A 22,982-nucleotide genomic window follows, 5' to 3' on the forward strand; every position below is an offset into this window, starting at 1 on the left:
AAGATACAGGGAAGAGGCATATGGTGAAATGGGTGAGCCCCAGCTCTGTACCTACTAGTTGTATGACCTTAAGTGAGCCACTGTTTGTCCTCAGTTTGCCCCCCTGTTAAATGAGGGGCTTGGGCTAGAGGTCCCTGAGGTTGCTTCCTGCCCAAAAGCTGCCCAGATTCATGAGGGCACAGGCCCCTCCCAAGGCCCGCCCTGGCCTGGCTGGTGCTGGGGCAGTGATGATGTTACTCTGAAAGGGCGCCCCTTTACCGGCGAGGTCTCCGAACAGCACCACGGGCCTGTGCTGCAGCGCCATTGCGCTCCTCTGGCGCAGGGCAGTGGTGAGGGACCAGGATCCCAGCAGAAGCCAGAGCACTGGGTGGACGATTGAGGTGTCGTTCAGTGTGAGGTTGTAGCCCAGGTCCCAGTCGAAGTTGTTCCACAGCCGCCGGTGAAGCATGACCTGTGGGAAGGCATTGTCCAAGAGGCCCGGCTTGCACCTGGGCATGCCTGTGGGGGGCCGCGAGGGGCTGCTGCAGGACAGACCGTGCCTCCTACCTCCACCTGCCCGTTCCCTTGGCTGGAGATGCCATGTGCCCGCTCCGACAGCAACACAAGCCTGCTTTTGCCATCCTCCATGAAGGCCGACTGAACCATGGGGTAGTAATTCTGCAGACAGAAACATCCCCAGGTGGGCAATTGGGGCAAAGGGCAAGGTAGGTCAGGCATCACCCTCTTGCCACCCCAGCTAGTGCTCCCCATAGGCACAGCAGCAGCATGGGGCTGGGACCCTGACTTTGGAGACCAACAGACTGGGGTTCAGACACCAGCTCTGTGGCTTCCTAGCATACGGCCCAGCTGACATGGGTGCAGGCCCTGGCCAAGCCCTGGCCACGCATCATCTCATGGATTCTCAGAATGACCCTTTGATGAAGCAGCCATTTTACAGCAGAGGAAACCGAGGCACAAGCCAAGGCACATACTATTCTTGTCTGTGGTAGCACCAGAATTCAGACACCAGTCTGACTCACAGCCTGCACGCTCAAGCCCTGAACGGGCAGACACACAGGCTTTAAAAGAATTCTCTCTGGAGGCCAGGCACGGTGGCTCACGCCTGTAATCCCAGCACTTTGGGAGGCTGAGGCACTTTGGGTGGATCACCTGAGGTCAGGAGTTCAAGACCAGCCTGGCCATCGTTGTGAAACCCCATCTCTACTAAAAATATAAAAATTAGCTGGGCATGGTGGCAGGCGGCTGTAATCCCAGCTACTCAGGAGGCTGAGGCAGGAGAATCGCTTGAACCTGGGAGGCAGAGGTTGCAGTGAGCTGAGATCGCTCCATTGCACCCCAGACTGGGTGACAGAGTGAGACTCCATCTTAAAAAAAAGGAAAAAAAATTCTCACTGGAGACCTCTACTGGCCTCTACTGCTGCAAGTTGATGCTTAATGATGCTTAATGGGTCCAGGAAAGGCGCCATCGGGAGTGTGCCTTGTGGGCATTGCAGGGCATACCCGGGCGATGCTGTTGTTCACATAGGAAACGTAGGGCCTCCGCTGCATCTGGTAGCCGTTGTTGTCTGAGTAGATGACCTGCTGGCTGTTTAGGTTGGTGCTGGTCCTCAGGACAGCCTCGCGGTTCAGCTCCAGGGGGCCGGCTTGGTACTCCTGCTCTATCCGGTGGCAGAGCAGCTCCCCGTCATGGCCCTGCGGCACATGGGTGAGCCGGGAGCGGATTGCATACGTGTAATTCCGTGCTGTCATGTTCCTGGAGGAGAAGGGAGCATCAGTAAGTAAAGCTCCAGGAACCTTCTAGATGCTTCCTTTTTTCTTCCCTTCCTTTGTGTGGGCAGGGTGGGCAGGGCAGGGCAGGGCCGAAAGGCAGGGAGCCTTCTTGGGCCATGTGGACAATAGCACTACCCAGGACCCCGAGCGGCTGGGAGCAGCCTGGTTCCCCGACACCACAGGGCTGCCATGCCGGGCCTGCCTTACATCTGCTCTGATCATGGAAGAACAGGTGCTCTGTGGGCCCCAGGGTCTGTGGGTCTCTCTCTCAGCTCTGAACTTAGCTCCCAACCAATGTGACACCACACGCAAACGCAGCCAGCACACAGACACCAGAGCAATTCATTTCTTCATCAAACCACGTGTCAAGCATGGCCCGGGAGCTGGGGTTCAGAGCAAAGACAGACCCTCATTCACTGAGCTGCCTGCACGCATGCGCTGACTGTGCCGGGCTGTGGGGGTCACCCCGGGGGGAAGCACCTGTAGAAGTACTGCCGGATCTCAGTCACGAGCTGTCCCGCCACGATCTCCATTTCCACAGCTTCCCACGCGGGCACTGCGGCCTTGCCCGGTGTGAACAGGTAGTTATCAGAAATGGGGCCCTGTTTCACATCCCCGTTGACGTGGTACTCCAGGAATTCCTGGGTCACGCGCACCGTTTGGTTACTCTGTCTGCAGAGGCAGGAGAGAGGAGATGTCATTTTCATCCTGCACAAGGTCTCACAGATGCTGGCGAGCCTCTCTCTCCAGATGCCATCTGAGTGGCCTGCGTAGCACTCACGAGGCCATGTGACTCAGCTCATCTAGAAGCCCTGAGACCCCACCCACAGCCAGTGTGGCCTTAGACTCCATCCCGTCCCAGAACGGGTCACAAACGAGAAGAGGGACAGAGCCTGCAGACAGGAACCGTGAGCCGTCAGCAGAGGGCACCCCCAAGAGGTGGAACTGGCTCACCCAGGTTGTGATCTGCTGACTCTGAGCTGTCCAGCAGGACACCCATGTCATGGGCCAGAGCCTTCACTGATTTCACCTGGTTAAATTCTCCCAACCCCCAAGGGCAGGGACTATTAACCCATCCCACTCCCGAGGCATCCGAGGCTGGAAGTTGTGACATCATGCACCCAAGATCACACATCTAGGAAGTGTGCAAGCCTGAACTCAAATTCAGCCCCGACTTTAAATTCTGTGCTCCCTCCCTTCTATTAGGATGTTTGTGTTAGGACAGAGGATGGGAGAAGAGCAGGAGGGGGTCAAGTATTTTAATTGTAAAATGCAATCTTTGGCCTAACCAAGTGCACAAGTGATGTATTTGCATCTGAGTCTGGCCTGGCTGTGGGTGGACAATGAGGTGGATGGCCTCTGCACCCACTTCTCTGTGGGATCGTGGTGAGGGTGGGGAAGGAAAGGGAGGCAGGCTGTGGAGGGTTCTACTGAGTGCTGGTGGAGGAGGAGAAAGAAAAGAAATGAGGCCTCTGGCCCTGGACCCCTTCCCCGCACCATCCTTTTAAAAAGCTCCCCCAAGGGCCATCAAAAGAGTAAAAAGACAAGCCACGGAATGGCAGGAGGCATTTGCAAATCATAAATCTGACAAGGGACTTGTAGCTAGAATATATAAAGAACTCTTACAACTCAATAATAAAAGACAAGCCAATTTAAAAATAGGTAAAGGATCTAAAGACACATCTCACCACAGAAGATACGCTAGTGACCAGTAAGTACATGAAGAGATGCTCAACACCATTAGCTAGCAGGGAAATGCAAATCAAAACCATCAGGAGATGCCACTTCTCGCCCACGAGAATGGCTATAATTGAAAAGACAGAAAATAACAAGTGTGGGCGAGGATGTGAAGAAATCGGAACCCTCATCCGCTGCTGGGAGGAACAGAAAATGGTGCAGCTGCTTTGGAAAATGGTCTGGCAGTTCCTCAAAGAGTTAAACATAGAGTTAGCTTATGACTGAGTAATTCTACTCCTAGCTGTGTACCCAGGAGAAACGAAAATGTATGTCCACACAAAAACTTGTACATGACTGTTCAGAGCAGCATTATTGATAGTAGGTAAAACATGGAAACAACCCAAATGTCCATCAACTAAAGAATGGATAAACAAAATGTGGTACATACATGCGATGGAACAGTATTCAGCCATGAAGAGGAACGAAGTACTGATACGTGCTACGATACTGATGAACCTTGAAAACATGCTAAGTGGGCTGGGCATGGTGGCTCACGCCTGTAATCCTAGCACTTCGGGAAGCTGAGGCAGGCGGATCACTTGAGCTCAGGAGTTTGAGACCAGCCTGAGCAACATGGTGAAACCCCATCTCTACAAAAAACACAAAAATTAGCTGGGTGTGGTGGTATGCACATGTAATCCCAGCTACTCAGGAGGCTGCGGTGGGAGGATCACTTGAGCCCCAGAGGAGGTTGAGGCTGCAGTGAGCCATGATTGAGCCACTGCACTCCAGCCTAGATTACAGAGTGAGATTCTGTCTCAATCAATCAATCAATCAATCAATAAAAAAGGGGAAAAAAGAAAATATGTGAAGTGAAAGAAGTGAGCTGCAAAAAGTCCACATATTGTATGAACAGGTAAATCCATATAGACAGAAATAGACTAGGATTGCCAGGGCCCGTGGTGGAGGGGAAGATGGGGAGTGATTGCTCAACAGCATGAAGTTTCTTTCTGGAGTAATGAAAATGTTCTAAAATTGATTGTGGTGATGGCTGCACAACTCTGTGAATGTACCAGAAACCACTGAATTGCCCACTTTAAATGGGTGAATTGTGTGGTATGTGAAGTGCATCTCAGTCAAGCTGTTACATAAGGAACAAAAGCGCTCCCTTCAACCCACACTGCCCTGGGGTTGATGTCTACACCCTTGGCTTCCCACCCCAGGCCTCTGCACAGGCAGTCTCCTTCCTATGGAACAACCTCCCCTATGCCCTTCGAGGCCTGAGGCCTGGCCCCAGGTGTCATCTCCAGATGGCCCCTACTCTGAATACCAACAGCTCCTCCTTTCTGCTCAGGTGACAGGCACTGGTTTTGCAAGGCTTACCCCTGGTGGGGTTTTGGGAGCCTAATAAGAACTCCTTTGTCCTCACTGGAGTTTAAAAGCAAGAGAGACAGACAGGGCCACGAACGGGACAGGACGGCCTGAGCTCCAGTGCTGGAAATGCCTGGTGGGACCCTGGCTTAGGCATGTGGGGTCCGTGGGCTGCCTTAAGGGGCATGTACAGAAGGGGTGTGGGGCCTGAGTGAGGAAGGGGCAGGGCACATTCTGCCTTTCCTGGCCTAACCTGGCAGGCTCGGACCATGCTGGGGCTTCCCCCATTTCTACAGCTCCTCTGCCCAACTCCCCCCTTGCTAGCCACCCATGCTGGCTGCTGTCACCCCTGCACCTGCTCCGCTCTCCCTCAGGAGCCACTGGGGGAAGAGGAGTACAGACCTGATTGGGGCCCCATTCCCAGAGAAGTCATGGAGCTCTGTGGGCAGGGAGCTGCTGACAGTGACCTCGAGCTGAGCTCCCCGATACACACTTCAGTACAAACGCCCCTCTCCCTTCTTCTCTCCCTCCTCTTCTTCTGTCCCCCCTCTCCCCTTTCCTGTCCCCTCACTTTCTGCCATGTACTCCTCTCGGTTAGGAGGTCACGTCGGGAGACAAGGTGGGTGTTCTGGCAGAGGCAGCTGGGCCTGATGAAGACTGCACCAGACGTGGCCTAGGAAGGACAAACCAGCCACGAGGTCTTTCTTGGGAGGTCAGCTGCCCACTCTGATGTCCACAAATAGCTGCTGAATGAATACATGAATGAATGAATGAATGAATGGGTGGTTGGGTGAGTGGATGGATGGATGAATGGGTAGGTACGTAGGTGGGTGGGTAGATGGATGGATGATGAATGAGTGGGTAGGTAGATGTATGGATGGATGGGTAAGTGGGTAGGTGGATGGATGAGTGGGTGGATAATTGGGTGGATGGATGAATGGATGGATGGATGGATGGATGGATGGATGGATGGATGGATGGATGGATAACTGGGTGGGTAGATAACTGGGTGGGTGAATAGATGGGTAAGTAGACAGGTGGGTGGATGGGACTAGATGATTTTGAAAGTCCCGTCCTGCTTTAAAGACAGTAACACTGCTGAATAGAGATTTTATGTTTCTCTAAATTAAAAAAAAAAGTGGATAACAATAATTATTTTTTCCCAGAGTGAGTCCCTCAATGCTCATTTTTTTCTATGGATCAACAGCCCTGGAATGAAAAAGTATAAGAAAGCCTTTCCTGCACTGGCCCAGGCTCACACTTCTAAAATTAAAGATCACAATAGCAGGAAGGGGTTTCACCACCATCTGTTCTTCTCCAAGGCAAGTGAGCAAATGGAGAATCCAGGTAGGGGCCTGACATGCCAAGGCTCCAGGCATGCCTGTGCCTCAGAGACAGCAATGGCTGCACCTTACCTCTCCCAGATGCTGTGCATCAGGTTGGTATCCTGGTCGAGCAGCACAGTGTAGCAGTCGTTTGCCACAGGCACCAAGTGCCTACCCACATGGCTGGTGCGTCTCCTCAGCCTGCGGCCAAATTGAAGGGTGGTGGCCACAGTGGCAGCTGGCTCCTGGGTGCCCTCTTGGGCCCCTGCAGTGGGTCTGATGCTGTAGTGTCGGTAACTGAGGCCTGGGATTGTGGTCAGAATAAGCAGGTCATACACAGATGGGGTCTCTGTTGAGTTCTGGATCTGCAAGGCCAGCAGGATGAGACTTGTTAACTGTCAGCTCACACATCTTCTGGAATGGGGTGCTCACTACCTGCTGAGGCAGCAGTGTCTTTCCGTCACTCGGACCCTGGCGAGTTCTCCTCCCTGCCCCCAGTTCTGGCTTTCTCCTCTTGGACCCCCACAAACCACATCAGTCCTGGGAGAACCCTTCAGCGACCTGAAGATAGCTGGTTCTTGGGGTCCCCAAAGCTTCTCTTACTCCCAGCTCCTGAACTGGGAGCTCCTGAACACCCCCAGCTCCTTTAATCATCCTTCATCAACCAAAGTGATGACTCCCAAAAGCAAACCCAAATCCACTGACCTCTTCCGGAACCTGAGACGCACAAATACAGCTTCTTGCTTGATGCCTGCACCTGGATGTCCACAGCTGACCTCACCAGCTACCCCATCCCACCCACACCTGCTCCCCCCAGCATCCCCATCCAACGATGGCCCTTCCAGCACCTACCCTGCACCTTCTGCTCCCTGCTGTCCAGCTTTCTCCACCCCTACCCCCTAGTCATCCCATCCCTCAGTCACTCCCCTTCCCCATCCCCCAGGCATCCCCATCCCTCACCCTCCAGCCACTCCCACCCACCACCACGGCCCCCCACCGCCTTCTTGAGGCCTCTCATCTCCCTTCCCTGTAGCCTCTGCCTGGTCACAGCTACTGTGGCCCCTCCCTAGGTAACTGCCCAGCATCTGCACTGCTGTCCCCACATCCACTCCTGTGCCTACAAACCCATCCACTGCAGCAACCAGAGCGAGCTTTTCGAGACTCTTGTCTGCTGCAATCGGGGAAGGAAGCCTCCTCTGGGACCCAGCCTCCTCCCTGCAGTGACCTTCCTCTGTCCTCTGGCCCTTGGGGCTCCAGCATCACCAACCCTTCCTTCCTGACACTCCTGCCCTTTCCTGCCTCTGAGCCTGTGCCACGCTGTACCCTCCACCTGGACTACCTTCTCCTGGGCGGGGCCATCCCCCGATCTTCTCATCCCCATGTGGAGGGACTTTTCCAGGTTAACCCTCCTCGCCTCTGCTCACCTCCGAGGTGTCTGATTTGGGGAGGGAGGCTGGAGGGGGGCACTGTGCCCCCTCAGTTCCTGTGCCCCGGTGGGGAGGCCTTTTGGGGGGCCCTATTAGCAAGCCCAGTAATGGTGTACATGCCTCCCAACCCAGCCTTTATCCCAAGTACAGCAGACACCTGTTCCCTGTCTGCCTGATCCTGCACTGATGCGGCCTGGCCCACCTATTTAAAATGTGTCCCCAGCCCCTGCAACTTGCTGTAGTGACTGTCCCCCTCACGGTGGTCATCGCCTATCATATTCCATATCTTTCTTATTTTACTTATCACCTGTCTCCCCTACTGGAATAGATGCCCCAGGCAGTGGGATTTGTGTCTGTTTGGTTAGTACACCATGCCCAGACCCTAGAACAGGGGCTGACAGACAGTAGGAGCTCCAGAAATGTATGTTGAGGGAATCTACTCTTAATAGATGCTGCATCTGAGTGGGGAAGGGGTGTGTGTGGGGGTCTGCTCAGACCTATACCCTCCCCTCGCCTCTCCCTGTGCTGTACAAACTCCTCCTCGGTCTCAGTTCTAGCCGAGGGCCCCTCCCCTGGCTCCTGAGTCACTACTCCACACCGTCACCATCCACGTCTGTGTCCTGGGATGGGGCCTGGCCTCATCAGGTCCAGGGGCACAGCACCCAGCCCAGGGCTGGGCCCAGGATGGGCATTCGGGAGCTTTGCTGAGTGAATGAGTGATGTCAGCCCCTCCTCCACCTCCCCAAGAAGGGTCAGCTGGGTGGCGTGTCTGGCGCCCTCTGGAACCGGAGTTGGCCTGACCCACGTGGGGTGTCTGGGTGGTGTGGAGAGAGGCAGTCCGGCCCCATCCTTAACATCGGCACCTCCATTAAAGCACCCCTTTAAGATTCCTGAAGGCTTTCTCACATGCCAGGGTGGAAATTCATATTAGATCACAAATATTCCCAAAGTCAGGGGAGTGAGGGAAAGCTTCCCACACGTGAGGCCCTTCTAGGGATCAGCCCATACAAGGGGGCCCAGCGAACAGGAATGTGAACAGGCCTGGTATGGTGGCTCAGGCCTGTTATTCCAGCTCTTTGGGAGGCCAAAGTGGGAGGATTGCTTGAGGCCAGGAGTTTGAGACCAGCCTGGGCAACATAGACCCTGCCTCTACCAAAAAACAAAAAAATTAGCCATGTGTGGTGGTGTGCACCTGTGGTCCCAGCTACGCGGGAGGCTGAGGTGGGAGAATCACTTGAGCCTGGGAGGTCGAGGCTGCAGTTAGCTGTGATTGCGCCACTGCACTCCAGCCTGCATAACAGGGTGAGACTTTGTCTCAAAAAAATAAAAAAGGAAAACTGACACTAAAAATTGTTTTGAAAAGTGTAAGCAGGGCACAACAGTTGAAAGGCTAATGCCACCTCCTAACTCCCACTCGGCATGAGTGATGCCCCGGACTGAATGTCTGTGTCCCCTCAAATGGCTGACGTCCGGATTCCAAGTCATCACTTAGGAGTGGGGCCTTGGGGAGGTGATTAGGTCAGGAGGGTGCGGCCCTCAAGAATGGGATTAGTGCCCTCATAAAAAAGACCTCAGAGAGTTCCCTCGGCCTCTTGTGCCATGTGAGGACACACAGGAAGATGGCAACCAGGAAGAGGCCCTCACCAGAACCCGGCCATGCTGGCTGGCACCTTGATCTTGGACTTCCTGCCTCCAGAACTGTGAGAAATAAATGTATGTCATTTAAGCCATGTAGTCTATGAGACTTTGTCATGGCAGCCCAAGCAGGCTGCGACAGATGAGGCCCTTATCTCCCATAGCGTGACCCCATTAGTGCTGGGCACAGTGCCAGGCCTGGGTGCAGAGAAAGGCTCAGTTCACAGCTGGTGGGGCTTGAATGTGGAGCCTGCTCCACCTGTCCCTCGCTGGGGGACTTTGACCAGTCCCTTAGTCTCAGCAGGCCTCCGAGTACACGAGGGGATGACAGCGATAATGACACAGATGGCCCTCGGCTTCTGGCCATGTTGAATGCCCTAAGCCCAGTATCAGTCCGCTGGGTAGATCCAACTGCCCTCAATGGCTGTGTGTCCCTGGGTGATGTCTTCCTACAAGGGCAGGCTGTCACACTTTCACTCGAACCACGGCTTTGATTGACCAAGAAAGGTTTGGAGGTTGGGAGTTTGCCACCTCCCAGCTGTGTGACCTCAGGGACTCTATGTGGTACAGTAAACATAGAAAGATTTGGTCTTTGTCTGCAGCTCTTGCCACAGAGCTCCTAACACCATTGGAACTTCCTGAGTGATAGGAGTGTTTTCTAAAGTTCATAACAAGCCCCTTCCAACCTTATCTGAGCTTATGCTGTTGAGGTGCCTTCTGGCAAGGCCCATAGGTGGCTTCAGGATGGGGCTGCTCCCAAGGAAGCGAGCCCGGGTTAGAGGGCTGGGATGCTAGGCCCTCCCTGCTTCCACCTCGCCAGTGCTCCCTGCAGCTGTCCCTGAGTTGTACCCTTTCTTTCTTTTTTTTTTTTTTTGAGATGGAGTCTCACTCTTGTTGCCCAGGCTAGAGTGCAGTGGCGCGATCTCAGCTCACTGCAACCTCCGCCTTCCAGGTTAAAGCGATTCTCCCGCCTCAGCCTCCCAATTATTATACCAGTGTGCGCCACCACGCCTGGCTAATTTTTGTACTTTTAGTTAGAGACGGGGTTTCACCATGTTGGCCAGGATGGTCTCAAACTCCTGACCTTGGGTGATCCACCCGCTTCGGCCTCCCAAAGTGATGGGATTACAGGTGTGAGCCACCGCACCCAGCCAGTTGTACCCTTTCTAACAAAACTGTCATGGTAAGTATGGCACTTGCCTGAGTTCTGTGAGCTGTTCTAATGAATTATCAAACTTGTGTGTGTGTATCATGGGAACCCCAGAATTCAGTCAGCAGGACACAAGTGTGGTAGCCCAGGAACCCCATTTGTGGCTGGCATCTGAAATTAGGGGTCTTGGGAGATTTTGGGCCCCTAACTCGTGGGGTCTGTGCTCACTCCAGGTACTTAGTTCAGGAATGAATTGATTTTAGGACACTCAGTTGGTGTCAGAAAAGTGGAGAATTGGGTGGTGTTGGGAAAAAAAAACCACTTTGCTTCTCTGAGCCTCAGTTTCCTCTTCTGTAAAACAAAGGCGATAAGGCCTCCCTTGCAGGGTCAGAAGAGACAATGTGCCCGGCCCGGAGCAGGTTCAGCAAGCAGCCAAGGCCCCTCCAGCAGGATTTGGTGTCTATACCTGCGAGGGCACTGGGTGGCCCGCCTCATCTGTGACGTGGACTCCAGGGAAACCAACAGTCAGGGTGACGATGGTGGTGACCGTCCAGGCCAGTGGGTTGTAGACGGAGGCAAAATGTCCTGCAGGCCCTGCACCTGCACACAGAGAAGAGGCTTTGCTTGTGCCATGTGACTCACCTTCTGGAATGGGGTGCTTACTGGGTGCCCCTCAGTACGAGGGAAACTGAGGCAGGTGAGATGCAGCCCTCCAGAACTCCCAGGGGAGCCGAGAAGGGGGCAGGCCAACAGGTGTTTCCCACAGACACAGCGTGGGCTACGTTCTGCAGTCTGGCTTCCAGGGCAGGGCAGGCGGAGGGGCTCGGAACATAAGGTGTCCGTGTCGCCCTGGAGAACTGAGGTTCTATTCGTTCCTCACACATCTCTGTCAGCCCATTTTGCTGATGAGGAAACAGGTCCAGAGAAGTACAGCCACCCGCTCAAGGTGACCCAGCTTCTAAGGCCTGGCTCCAAAGCTTTGAGTGCTGGGCACTGTGAGCCACCAGGGAATTCTCTAGAGCCCAGAGGGTCAAGTCCATTGCCTAGCCTGGCATTTTAGGTCCCTGTGATGAGGACCTGGCCTCTCTTTCTGTTGCATCCTACCAGCCCATGTGTGTGAGCTCTGGCCACACCTAAGAACTCCTGGATCCCTGAACCCAGCACACACTTCCAGCCTCCCTGCCTCTGCCTGGGCTGTTCCCTCTGACAGGGACACCTTTCCTGGTCTTCTCTACCTATTCACAGCTTGGGGAAGCCTCTCCTGTGTGTTCATTGGAATGACAGCTCCTCAAAAGGCCCCACCTGGCAGTGAAGCCAGACCCCAGCTGAGAGCTCCAGATCTGCCACTGTCTCTTCCACCTGGCTGGTGTTCCTGAGGCCAGGGGGCCTTCCAGAGCCTGCAGGTTGGATGGGATTACGCACAGACAGAGATGGGAGGGGAAGGGCATGTTAGATGCTAGGGCAGTGGGCAGGCCAGAGCTGGGACACCAAGAAGTACAAGGCAGCCAGGTGTGGTGGCTGTTGCCTGTGATCCCAGCACTTTTTTTTTTTTTTTGAGACGGAGTCTCGCTCTGTCGCCCACGCTAGAGTGCAGTGGCGCGATCTCGGCTCACTGCAAGCTCTGCCTCCCGAGTTCACGCCATTCTCCTGCCTCAGCCTCCCGAGTAGCTGGGACTACAGGTGCCCGCCACCACACCCGACTCATTTTTTGTATTTTTAGTAGAGACAGGGTTTCACCGTGTTAGCCAGGATGGCCTCAATCTCCTGACCTCGAAATCCACCCGCCTCGGCCTCCCAAAGTGCTGGGATTACAGGTGTGAGCCACCGCGCCCGGCCAGATCCCAGCATTTTGACAGACCAAGGTGAGAGGACTACTTGAACCCAGGAGTTAGAGACCATCCTGGCAACATGGCGAGACCCTGTCTCTCCAAAAAAAATAAGCCTAGGTGACAGAGCGAGACCCTGTCTCAAAAAACAAAAAACAAGAAGGAAGTGCAAGATGATCAGGTGCAGGCTGTGGGTGGGACCTGGGGGCCTATGCATAGAAAAGTCTCATGCGGGTGGAGGGCCGTCAACGTGTCTTCATTTGTCCAGGATCTTCCCAGTTTGGAAACCCCTCAGTCCCAGGCACACTGGCATGTGATCAGTCACTCTACACATGGGAAAACTCACAGTCAAAGAGGCTGGTCCCACGGCTGCCCTGCTGTGATCTCAGCCAAGTGGAGTTCGGGAGGGAGTGCCGGGAGCCAGGAAGGGACGGGGTCCCTGAGGACACCGGCGTACTCTCTGCAAGGCTGGGCAGCACCGAGTTCAGGTTCAATCCCTGCTCTGCTCCTTCCTACCCGACTTGCCCTGGGCTAGCATATAACTTGAGTCCGTTTCCTCGGCTATAAAATGAGGACAGTAACCATTCCTATTTTGTACAGATTTTGTGAGGCATTAAATTCAATACTGCATGAAGGGTATTTTGAGCTTAGTAAATGCTCAAAACATGTTAGCTGCTATTTCTGGCTCTTCTTGTAACATCACCAACCCTTCCTCATTGCATGGCTGAGCAAGCAGAGGCTGGGAGGACTGAAGCCACCTGTCCGAGCTCTCAACATGGGGAAGGGCGACATGGGTGATGTGGACTCAGAGTCTGAAGCTGGGGTCGTTGAGCCCCTCCCTTGACCCCCTCAGGCTCTCCCTTCATAAAGGGGCCACAGCCTCCCTGCAGGGCCCGGCTCACCGGAGCTGGCCGCCATGGGTGCCTGGGGCTGGAGCTTGTCTAGGATGATGGAGGCCATCAGCTTGCGCACGCCTAGCATCCCCGAGGCCAGGTGCATCACGTACATATCTCTCACCTTGGGGGACTCAGTCCCAGTGATGGCATCATGGTGCTGGACCTGCAGCAACCCCCAGAGGGGAGGAAGAACACTATCAGGACCTGACTCTGCGAGGCACCTACTAGGCGCTGGCTCTCATTCTGGCTTGCCACGTGCCAGTGGAGAAGGGGGCAGTCCTTGCCATTTTACAGAAGGGGGAACTGAGGCCAAGAGAAGCTGAGGAGCTCGCCCAACTTTTCCTGCCCTTGTGGGAACTCATTGTCCCCCATCTCTGGACCCCCTACTCTGATGGACCCTAAAGTCACCTCATTTCTCCCACAACACAATGACATGTTCTGCCAGCAGTTCCTTTTGGGGAACTGTTACAGTGTCATGGCTGGTGTGACCCTTTTTTGGATAGGTGACTGAGGACAAGTTACAGGCTGTCTTGGGTCTGTTTTCCCATCAGTACAGTAGGGAATGGGTGGAGACAGAAACTCATGAACTGGCTCTTCAGCAGCCACTGCACCAAGCAGGCTATGCACACCAGCACATTCAATTGCCCCACCGTCCTCCTGGGCAAGCTCGTTGTTCTCATTGTACAGGAGGGAATTAGGTCTCGGGTGGGCGTGGGAATCATGTGCCTGACGTCACACAGCTAAGCCGAGATTTGGATGCAGGCAGGGCTGTCCGACACAAATGCCACTCCACCCTGTCCTTTATCCCTCTTGCTAAACTGCTACAAAGCTTAACGAGGCCACCAGCTGGATGGATCAGGCTGTGGTTTCAGCCTTGGTCTGGGTTCACCATGCACCGGCCTTGTAACCAAAGGGAACCTCAGTTTCACCTCTGTAAAGTGGGGCCTCTAGTGCCCCAGGACTGGAAGGATTGGCTAGGACAAGGGAGGGGAGGTACGCAGCATGGGAGGTTCCAATCCTGCCACTGGGGCTAAATGTGGTGTTACCTCGGAGACGGCCCAGCGAAGCTGCTGGAGCTGCTGCAGGGCCCAGGTGGGGTCCAGATGCCCACAGGGGGCTGGCCACATGTAGTGTGTGAACATGGACTCCCCGGCATACAACAAGGCGCTGGCTCGCCGGGCCAGCCCCTTCAGTGCGCTGCGGGACGTGTAGAAGCCCGTCCAGGCCTGGAATGGTTCTGGGAGACAAAGGAAGACAGTGAGCTTGAGACGGCATGACCCAGAAGTCTGCTAAGCTCCAGCCCTGGAAGAGCTGAGAAGCTGGGGCTGCAGAGGCAGCCTCTGCCAGGGTCACCCAAGGAGGCAGGCCGGGCAGGCAGTGAGCCCAGGGCTTACGGCTCCCAACTCAGGCCTCCTCCCATAGCCAGACTAGGAACTGCCCAGAAAACCCTGGACGGGCCTTGGGCAGCGTGGGGGAGACGGGCTGCACTGGGGCAGGTGGGGTGGGGTGCTGAAGGATCGTGATCGGAGGCAAGCCCAGGGGGCCTAGGAAACACAGAACAGCTGTGTGAGCAAGGGGCCTGGGAGACCCGGGGGGAAGAGGAGGAGCCAGCTGGGCAGGACCCCATTGAGAAGGGCCTAGACTGCACAGAGGCCTTCATGTGTGACATGGGCATGGGGAGGCCAGGACAGGCATGCGTTTCAGCAGGGATTCTCTGGGCGTCCAGGGAGGATGGATGGTAGGGGGCAGCAAGGGCTCAGAGACCCCAGGGAGCCACTGTCCTGATGCAAGGCAGAGAGGATGAGGATGCCCAGGGCCCATGCAGGAGGCAGGAAGGCTGAACCCTCCCAGGGAGTGGCTGTCTGTCTCAGAAGGGAGCTTCCTATTGCTTCTGCTTTCCTGCTCCTTGGCGTTTGGGATGTGCCCAGATTTGCCTTGATTCCCTGTTCTTCCCCCACTGGTCCTCCACAGTGACTGGGAGGGGTGGTCACATGGCCCAGGGGACAGGCCACAGCCTGTGGGTCAGATGGGGTCCTCCACAGCTTTGCAGCCATGTTGAGAGTGGGTGGTGAGGCCCGATTCCATTCAGTCTGGCAGGGGCTCCACAGCCTCAGCGGTCATCACGATACCATGCCTGCCTGGATACCACGCCCACCCGGATACCACGCCCATCCGGACACCACGCCCACCCGGATACCACGCCCACCCGGACACCACGCCCACCCGGATACCACACCCGCCTGGACACCACGCCCACCTGGATACCACACCCACCTGGACAGAGCCACACCCAACTTGACTCGGGTGTATCCCTACCCGCTAGATGTAGCCACACCCACAGTCACTACCCCACCCACCTCACACCATTAGCCATGCCCACATTAACATATCTCCTCCTGCCTTGACTACAACCACACCCACATCCATGGACATCCCCCAACCCGTGTGTGTAGCCCCACCTGCCTCCAACGTGGTGTCAACAGCAGGGGCCAGGGACTATGCAGCCCCACTGGTCACCATGCAGACCCAGAGGCTGGGGCCCGGAGAGGCAGGACTAACCCAGGTCATGGGTGAGTCAAGACAGTGCCCAGGCCAGAATGAGCCCTGCAGCTGGAGTCCATCTGTGGCATCTCTTTGGAAGGGAAATGTTATGGTTTGAATGCCCCTCCAAAACCCATGTTAAAATTTAATTGCCATTGTGACTGTATTAAGAGGTGGGATACTTAAGAGGAGATTAGGCCATGAAGGCTCTGCCCTTGTGAACAGATTAATGTCATTGTCATGGGACTGGGATTGTTAGAAAAGCAAGTTCAACCCCCTTGTCTGGCTGTTCTTTTGCACTCAGCCTTCAGCCATGGGTGATGCAGCAAGAAGGCCCTCTCTAGACACCAGCCCTCCACCTTGGACGTCCCAGCCTCTACACCTGTGAGCCAAAGAAACTTCGTTTCCTTATCAATGACCCATTCTGTGGTATTCTGTTACAGCAGCACCCAGAGGACTAGGACATCTGCTGAGCCCTGCCTCTGTGCTGGGCAGGAGGCTGAGAGCACTTCCTCTCATTGAATTTTCATAGCAACCTTATCTATGGACAAGGCACCACAAATATCCCCCTTTGGAGACAGGGTGGTTTCATGACTTGCACATGGCCAGGGAATACAGGCTCACTCACAGCCAGCCCTCTTAGCTCTCAGGCTGTGATGCTCTGCTGGTAGCCAGCCCAGTTCTGGCCTAAGGACACAGGCATGATGCACAGGAGGTGCCCAGTAATGACTGTGCAGTGAAAGGAAGCCTGAGTCAGCCTCAGCATCAGGAAAGGGCTCGTAGAAGAGGTTTATGTGGAACTCATGCAGGAAGAGAAGGTGGCGGAGGCCGCTCTCAGCAGGAGGCACCGCCTGTGCAAAGGCCAGAGGCAGGAAACTGCATGTGTGGGCAATGGTGAGAGGCTGAAACCTGTGGGAATCAGGTGGTACATGTGGCGGCCAGGATGTCCAGGTGGAGTGAGCAGAGGGGGCCAGTCTCTGCCCCTGCGCCCCACACAGAACCTGCCTGGAACCCCTCCAGGGCTTGGAGAGCAGTGCTGAGCAGACACTGAAGTGGGCAGAGGGTACATGGACTATACCCTCCCTGCCACCAAACTACCACCCCAGCCCCTGGAAGCCTGTACCTGTGGAATAGGGCAGGAAGTCGTGGTGGTCACGGACACGCCAGGTGATATTGAGAGTGTGCAGGGCACGGAAGTAGTCGCCCAGCGTGGCGTACTGCACCGAGACACCGAGCTTGGCAGCATGGCTGTTGATGTGGTCCAGCAGCGGGTCCATGTTGGCAAACTGCACCGAGGCATTGAAGAACTGCTTGTCACATCCCTGCAGGGACATGGGAGCAACACCCTGTGCCGTGGGAGCAGGGCACTCGCCCAGTGGGGGTGGGCTGATCACCGCCCTCCACCAGCTGCCCTCCCAGTCTCCAAGGCGGCCAACAGGGGCCCCAAACCGGCTCCCATGGCAGTGGCTTGATCTCGGCTCATGCAACCTCCGCCTCCCGGGTTCAAGCGATTCTCCTGCCTCAGCCTCCCTGGGGCTGCATGCGCCACCACACCTGGCTAATTTTTATATTTTTTAGTACAGACAGGATTTTACCATGTTGGCCAGGCTGGTCCCGAACTCCTGACCTCAGGTGATCTGCCTGCCTTGCCCTCCCAAAGTGCTGGGATTATAGGTGTGAGCCACAGCGCCCGGCCCTGGGCATCTCTTAAGGCCCATCAGTGTTACTACTTATCCAAATCATTATAATTAATATAATGATTAATAACAGCACTAATAACCATGACTGAGTTGCTGACCTTAAGCTTGCCTTCACAAGGACAGTCATGGATGAAGAAGGCAGGCTCTGGGGCCCGCTGGCTGGGTCTGAACACAAATTCCACCCCTTCCTAGCCACCCTGCTCAGGAACTCTGTGGCCTCAGGAAAATTCCTTAACCTCTCTGGGCCTTGGGTTCCTCAGCTGTGAAATGGCTACCAGCCTGCTTCCTAGGCCCAGTGGTGTAAATTAGATGGCTGAGACAAATATATCCCGTGGGGCAGTGCCCAGCACACAGCAGGTGCTCACTAAAGGTTAGCTGTGATGATGGCCACGACGTGCCGGGCACTGGCTTCCTGGGAACGCTTCACCTCTCACCAAGCCTGTGAAGCCTGCTGCCACCATCCCCATTTTACAGCGGAGGCAACTGAAGCTCAGCGGACTCTAAGGCACGCAGTGCCCGAGCAGGGAGCCAGGCTTCCGGCCCAGGCAGGGAGGAGAGCTGAATGGGAGCTGGAGAGGCCAGTGTGGGTGAGGGTGCTTTTCCAGGTGGGGGAGGGGCTGGTAGAGTGGGAGAGGCCCAGGGGTCTGCAGGGAAGGAGGATGGAGCCACTGGGCTGAGCATGGCCGCCTAGCTGGGTCTGGGTAGGGTGGCCTTGGGTGCAGGGCCCAGGGCTTGCACAGTGCTCCTTGGGCTGTGTTGAGGGCACAGCGCCTGGGACTCTGCCTTACCCAGGGCCAGAGGACGTGGGGTGTCCGGAACCAGGCGGCCCTCTGCTTCACGTTGGCCACCAGGGCCTCGGCATAGAGGTTGATGTTGGCTGGGGTGACGGGCTCACTCATGTTGGGGTACACCCCATCTGGGGGAGGCTTGGGGAAGATGGCCACTCCATTCCAGTAAAATCCTGACCTGTGCGAGGGCAGAAGGTTAGGGGAGAAGACACGAACTCTGTGGACAGCCAGGGCTCACACCCAAGTGCCACGTTCTCCCAGCCTTGGGACCTTGGCACATCATTTCACCCTGAGCCTGAATTCTCCCACCCCATGACTGACGGTGGGCCACAGATTTGTTTGCTCGTTCACGCAGGCCAACTTCTCACCCATCAGACCCCGGGTCTCAGGACCCCAAAGAGGCCGGGGCCCCGGTGAGGCAAGTGAGGCCCTGACCTAGGGCACAAAATTTATGGGGGTGCCTCAAATCTTAGTAGTTGAGATAAATGTTATTTTAATGCAGTACTTTAAAAAATGAAAATTAATGCAAAAAACCCATGAGGAACAAAATGTCAGAGTTTTAAATAAAGACAGGCTCAGTATTTAACATCTTTCTCCATTTGCCTTAGGCTGGGGGTGTGGAGAACCCCCAGTTAAGTGCCTTCCTTGCTCACACTGTGCAGCCTTGGGGTAGCAGCCATGGAACCCTTGTCTGGAGCTCTCCAACCTGGGCAGCCCCTTCCAGCATTCCCACCTCTGTTTCTTTTACAGACAGGGTCTCGCTCTGTTGCCCAGGCTGGAGTGCAGTGATATGATCACGGCTCACTGTAGCCTCGAACTCCCGGGCTCAAGCCATCGCCTCAGCCTCCCCAGGAGCTGGGACTACCACCATGCTCGACTTGTGTTTGAATTTTATGTAGAGACGAGGTCTTGCTCTGAGGCTCAGGCTGGTGTCAAATTCCTGGGCTCAAGTAATCCTCCCACCTCGGCCTCCCAAAGCATTGGGATCACAATCATCAGCCATCAGCACTGCCACCTCTAGCCTCACCAAGCTTTAGTTTCCCTGGTAGAATGTGGAGCGGGTTGTTGTGAGGATTAAATGAAAGTCATTTATGGAAAGGACCTAGAAACAGTGCTGGGCACAGAGGAGGGCTGACAAATGGCAGTGACCGCTAATGAATCCTGGCCAGCGTTCTTCACCCACTTGGCCTTGCCTGTTGTCTTTCCTCTTCCAAGAGAGGCTAAGCACCTGGCCAGGGCAGAGTGCGGATTTGAACCCAGGGCCGTCTGACTGCACAGAGACCAAGGCTGGCTACTGCCACCATGTGGAGGCTGCAGAGCTGGTGGCCTGAATCCAACGCTGGCTCCACCACTTCTGCCAGCTGTGGGACCTGGGGTGGGCTGCCGTGCCTCAGTTTCTCCTTCTGTAAGATGGGGCACTCACAGCATCTCCGTCAGGGGGCCGCTGCGAGGGTCTGTGAGGTGTCACAGGGAGAATGCTTGGAACAGGGCCTGGCTCATGGTGAGTGCTCAGAACAGCGAGCCAGGAACGTGAATGTGGGTTCACTGCCTACCCTCTCTGCCCCCAGGGGGTCCTGGTCCATGGCTCCACACTCCTGGTCCCCACTGAGTCTTCACCCAAAGCCTTCTGGGGAATAAGGTATACAGCGAGGCTAAAATCCCACGTGCTTCTTGACATCTGGGCCTTGATGCTCCCAGGGGTCTAGGAGTCCCCTGCTGTCGCCTGATAGCCCCCACCAGCAGAAAAGTCCTCTTGTCTAGCTCTTCCACTATCAGTCGGACCAGCTGCATCCCACCTGATCCTCCACCCAACAATTTCCACCTCCCTGCAAGCTGGTGAAATTATTCAAATGAGCCACTCACGTCCTCTGCAGGAGTCGGAGGGCACCCGCCCCCTTGCTGCTACACAGCTGCCCCTGAGTGTTCAGTCCGCTCCACGGTGCACCCCCATGGGGCCTTGGCGAGCGCAGTGTGAGCTGTGATTGTATGTGATAAACAGAAACTGCTGTGGATGTCACCTGTGCTGGGTAGGGTGGTGTGTATTCAACCATCTACCATTTAGGGTGAGGACCCCTCCCTCACCACGGGGTGAACAGGAGGTGATTGGACAAGAGGCAGCTCCGTAAGACAAGGATGAGGAGCGATTTATTCCCGAGGCTCTCCAGGCCCCTTCCCTCTCCCACTCCTCCAGCCTTTTTTTTTTTTTTTTTTTTTTTTTTTTTTAAGATAGAGTCTCATTCTGTCACCCAGGCTGGAGTGTAGTCATGATCTTGGCTTACTGCAACCTCCATCTTGCGGGTTCAAGTGATTCTCCTGCCTCAGCCTCCCAGGTAGCTGAGATTACAGGCAACGCTGCCATGCCTGGCTAATTTCTATATTTTGAGTAGAGACAGAGTTTTACCAGGTTGGCCAGGCTGGTCTCAAACTCCTAACCTCAAGTGACCCACCTGCCTCGGCCTCCCAAAGTGCTGGGATTACAGGTGTGAGCTACCGCGCCTGGCCTCCTCCGGCCTTCTTCATTGTGATCCCTGATAGGGACAAGGATGTGGAGGGGAAAGGGTGGGTGGGGACAAACCCTTGTGCTAAAGCCCCAACAACAAAGCCAGGCCACGTCAGGAACGGCTGGGGAAACATCCATGTCTGGGGGCCTTCCCCTTACATCCACAGTACCCCTATCCCTGCACCTGCAGCCTGGAACCCAGCTCGCTCTCCAGGCCCAGGCGGGATAGAGGGAGGGAGGTCACTGGGGTTGAGGGTAGGTGAGCGTGGAGGGTGTTAGAGAGACACTGGACAGTGCCCTGGAGGACTGTGGACAGGATGGGGTGCCGATGGATGGCTCCTGGAAGTCAGCACATTCAACTTCCTCACCTGGCAGATAAGGACAGATGAGGCCAGAGCAGAAGGGGACCTGTCATGGCCAGGAAGGAGGTTCTTGGGAACACTGATGTAAAGACCTCATCATCGATTGATTGATTGATTGATTGAGACAGAGTCTTGCTCTGTGGCCCAGGCTGGAGTGCAGTGGTGCAATATTGGCTTATTGCAACCTCTGCCTCCCGGGTTCAAGTGATTCTCCTGCCTCAGCCTCCCAAGTAGTTGGGATTACAGGGATGCACCACAATGCCCAGCTAATTTTTTTTTTTTTTTTTGTATTTTCAGTAGAGACGGGGTTTTGCTATGTTGGCCAGGCTGGTTTCAACTTCCTTACCTGAAGTGATCCACCTGCCTTGGCTTCCCAAAGTGCTGGGATTACAGGCATGAGCTACTGTGCCCGGCCTATTTTTTTTTAATTTTAAATAGAGACAGGGTCTCACTCTGTTGCCCAGGCTGGAGTGCAGTGGCACCATCATAGCTCACTGTAACCTCCAACTCCTGGATTCAGGCGACCCTTCTGCCTCAGCCTCCTAAGTATCTAGGACTGCATGCACCCAGCTAATTTTTAAGTTTTTGTAGAGATAAGGTCCCACTCTGAAGCCCAGGCTGGTTTTGAACTCCTGGACTCAAGTGATTGTCCTGCCTCAGCCTCCCAAAGTGCTGGGATTACAGGCATGAGGCACCGCACCCAGCCAAGACCTCATCCTTTAAACAATCCTCTGTTGGGACAGGGACTCATAACAAGAAGCAATTCAGAGTCACACAGAACTGGAGTCAAACTCTGCCTCCCCTACTTACCAGCTGGGTGACCCTGATCTGGTCACTTACCCTCTCTGAACCTCAGTTTCCACATCTGTAAACTGGGGTTGATAACCCCACCCACTCTGCTGGGGAGGCTGAAGAATGGGACACCATGTGCGGAAATGCTTAAGGAGCTCTTGTCAAAAACTGCAGAATAGGGCTGGGCACGGCGGCTCATGCCTATAATCCCAGCACTTTGGGAGGCCAAGGCAGGTGGAACATCTCAGGTCAGGAGTTTGAGGCCAGCCTAGATAACATGGTGAAACTCCATCTCTACTAAAAAGACAAAAATTAGCTGCACGTGGTGGTGGGCGCCTGTAATCCCAGCTACTCAGGAGGCTAAGGCAGAAGAATCGCTTGAACCCAGGAAGCGGAGGTTGCAGTGAGCCAAGATTGCGCCACTGCACTCCAGCCTGGGCAACAGAGCAGAAGCTCTTGTCTTAAAACAAACAAAAACAAAACTGCAGAACAGCTGCAGGGGCTGGGCAGACCCTGCTGTCTGAGATCCCAAAAGCACTGCGGAAGGGCACGTACCTGTTGGAGAAAGGGATGTGGGACGGGGTGCAGTAGCTGTACTGGTCCATGATGTGCGTGAAGATTTCCTCCTGCTCTGAGAGGGATGGGGACCCTCGCCACACGAACTGCAGCCCCTGCAAACCGAGAAGAGTGAGGCTGGAGGGGCCATGTGGCTGCCCCAGCTCCAATTCCCTCAGCCCCATCTGGGTGTCTCCTGCCTGCCCTCACCTTGGCCCTCCCTCAGTGGTTCAAGGATGAGATCTCCCCTGCCATTTCCTGTCTAAGACTGGTTGTAGGATTTGCCCTCTGGAAGGCATGCTCATTCACCCCACCTACTCCTCAATGCAGGCTTTTCTCTGCCAAAGCCTGTAGAATTAGCACCTTCTAACTCTGCTTGAATGCCCCCAGGTGCAGGAAGCTCATTACTTCTCACCAAGTATGCAGTTTATTTATTTTTTATTTTTTCTGTCGCCCAGGCTAGAGTGCAGTGGTGCAATCTCGGCTCACTGAAACCTTCACCTCCTGGGTTCAAGTGATTGTCCTGCCTCAGCCTCCCGAGTAGCTGGGATTTCAGGCACCTGCTACCATGCCTGGCTAATTTTTGTATTTTTAGTAGAGATGGGGTTTCGCCATGTTGGCCAGGCTGGTTTCGAACTCTTGATCTCATGTGATCTGCCCGCCTCAG

The 22,982-nt window shown here is 55.0% G+C and overlaps 1 protein-coding gene across 2 annotated transcripts in view; it reads right to left on the reverse strand.

Moving 5' to 3' along the window:
- The window catches only part of MAN2B2 (mannosidase alpha class 2B member 2), a 51,183-nt gene that overhangs the window by 11,322 nt on the left and 16,879 nt on the right, over window positions 1-22,982 (reverse strand). For both annotated transcript variants that reach the window (XM_054484747.2, XM_063663509.1), the window contains exons 7-17: window positions 22,316-22,431; window positions 18,107-18,284; window positions 16,742-16,940; window positions 14,124-14,314; window positions 13,084-13,240; window positions 10,822-10,955; window positions 6,234-6,508; window positions 2,251-2,442; window positions 1,501-1,753; window positions 547-657; window positions 259-451 (exon numbers count right to left, since the gene is read on the reverse strand). In XM_054484747.2, the coding sequence (XP_054340722.2) occupies window positions 259-451; window positions 547-657; window positions 1,501-1,753; window positions 2,251-2,442; window positions 6,234-6,508; window positions 10,822-10,955; window positions 13,084-13,240; window positions 14,124-14,314; window positions 16,742-16,940; window positions 18,107-18,284; window positions 22,316-22,431 (1,999 nt within the window). The remainder of the gene's footprint in view (window positions 1-258; window positions 452-546; window positions 658-1,500; window positions 1,754-2,250; window positions 2,443-6,233; window positions 6,509-10,821; window positions 10,956-13,083; window positions 13,241-14,123; window positions 14,315-16,741; window positions 16,941-18,106; window positions 18,285-22,315; window positions 22,432-22,982) is intronic.

This window comes from Pongo pygmaeus, chromosome 3 (genome assembly GCF_028885625.2).
Source record: "Pongo pygmaeus isolate AG05252 chromosome 3, NHGRI_mPonPyg2-v2.0_pri, whole genome shotgun sequence".
Lineage (NCBI taxonomy): Eukaryota > Metazoa > Chordata > Mammalia > Primates > Hominidae > Pongo > Pongo pygmaeus.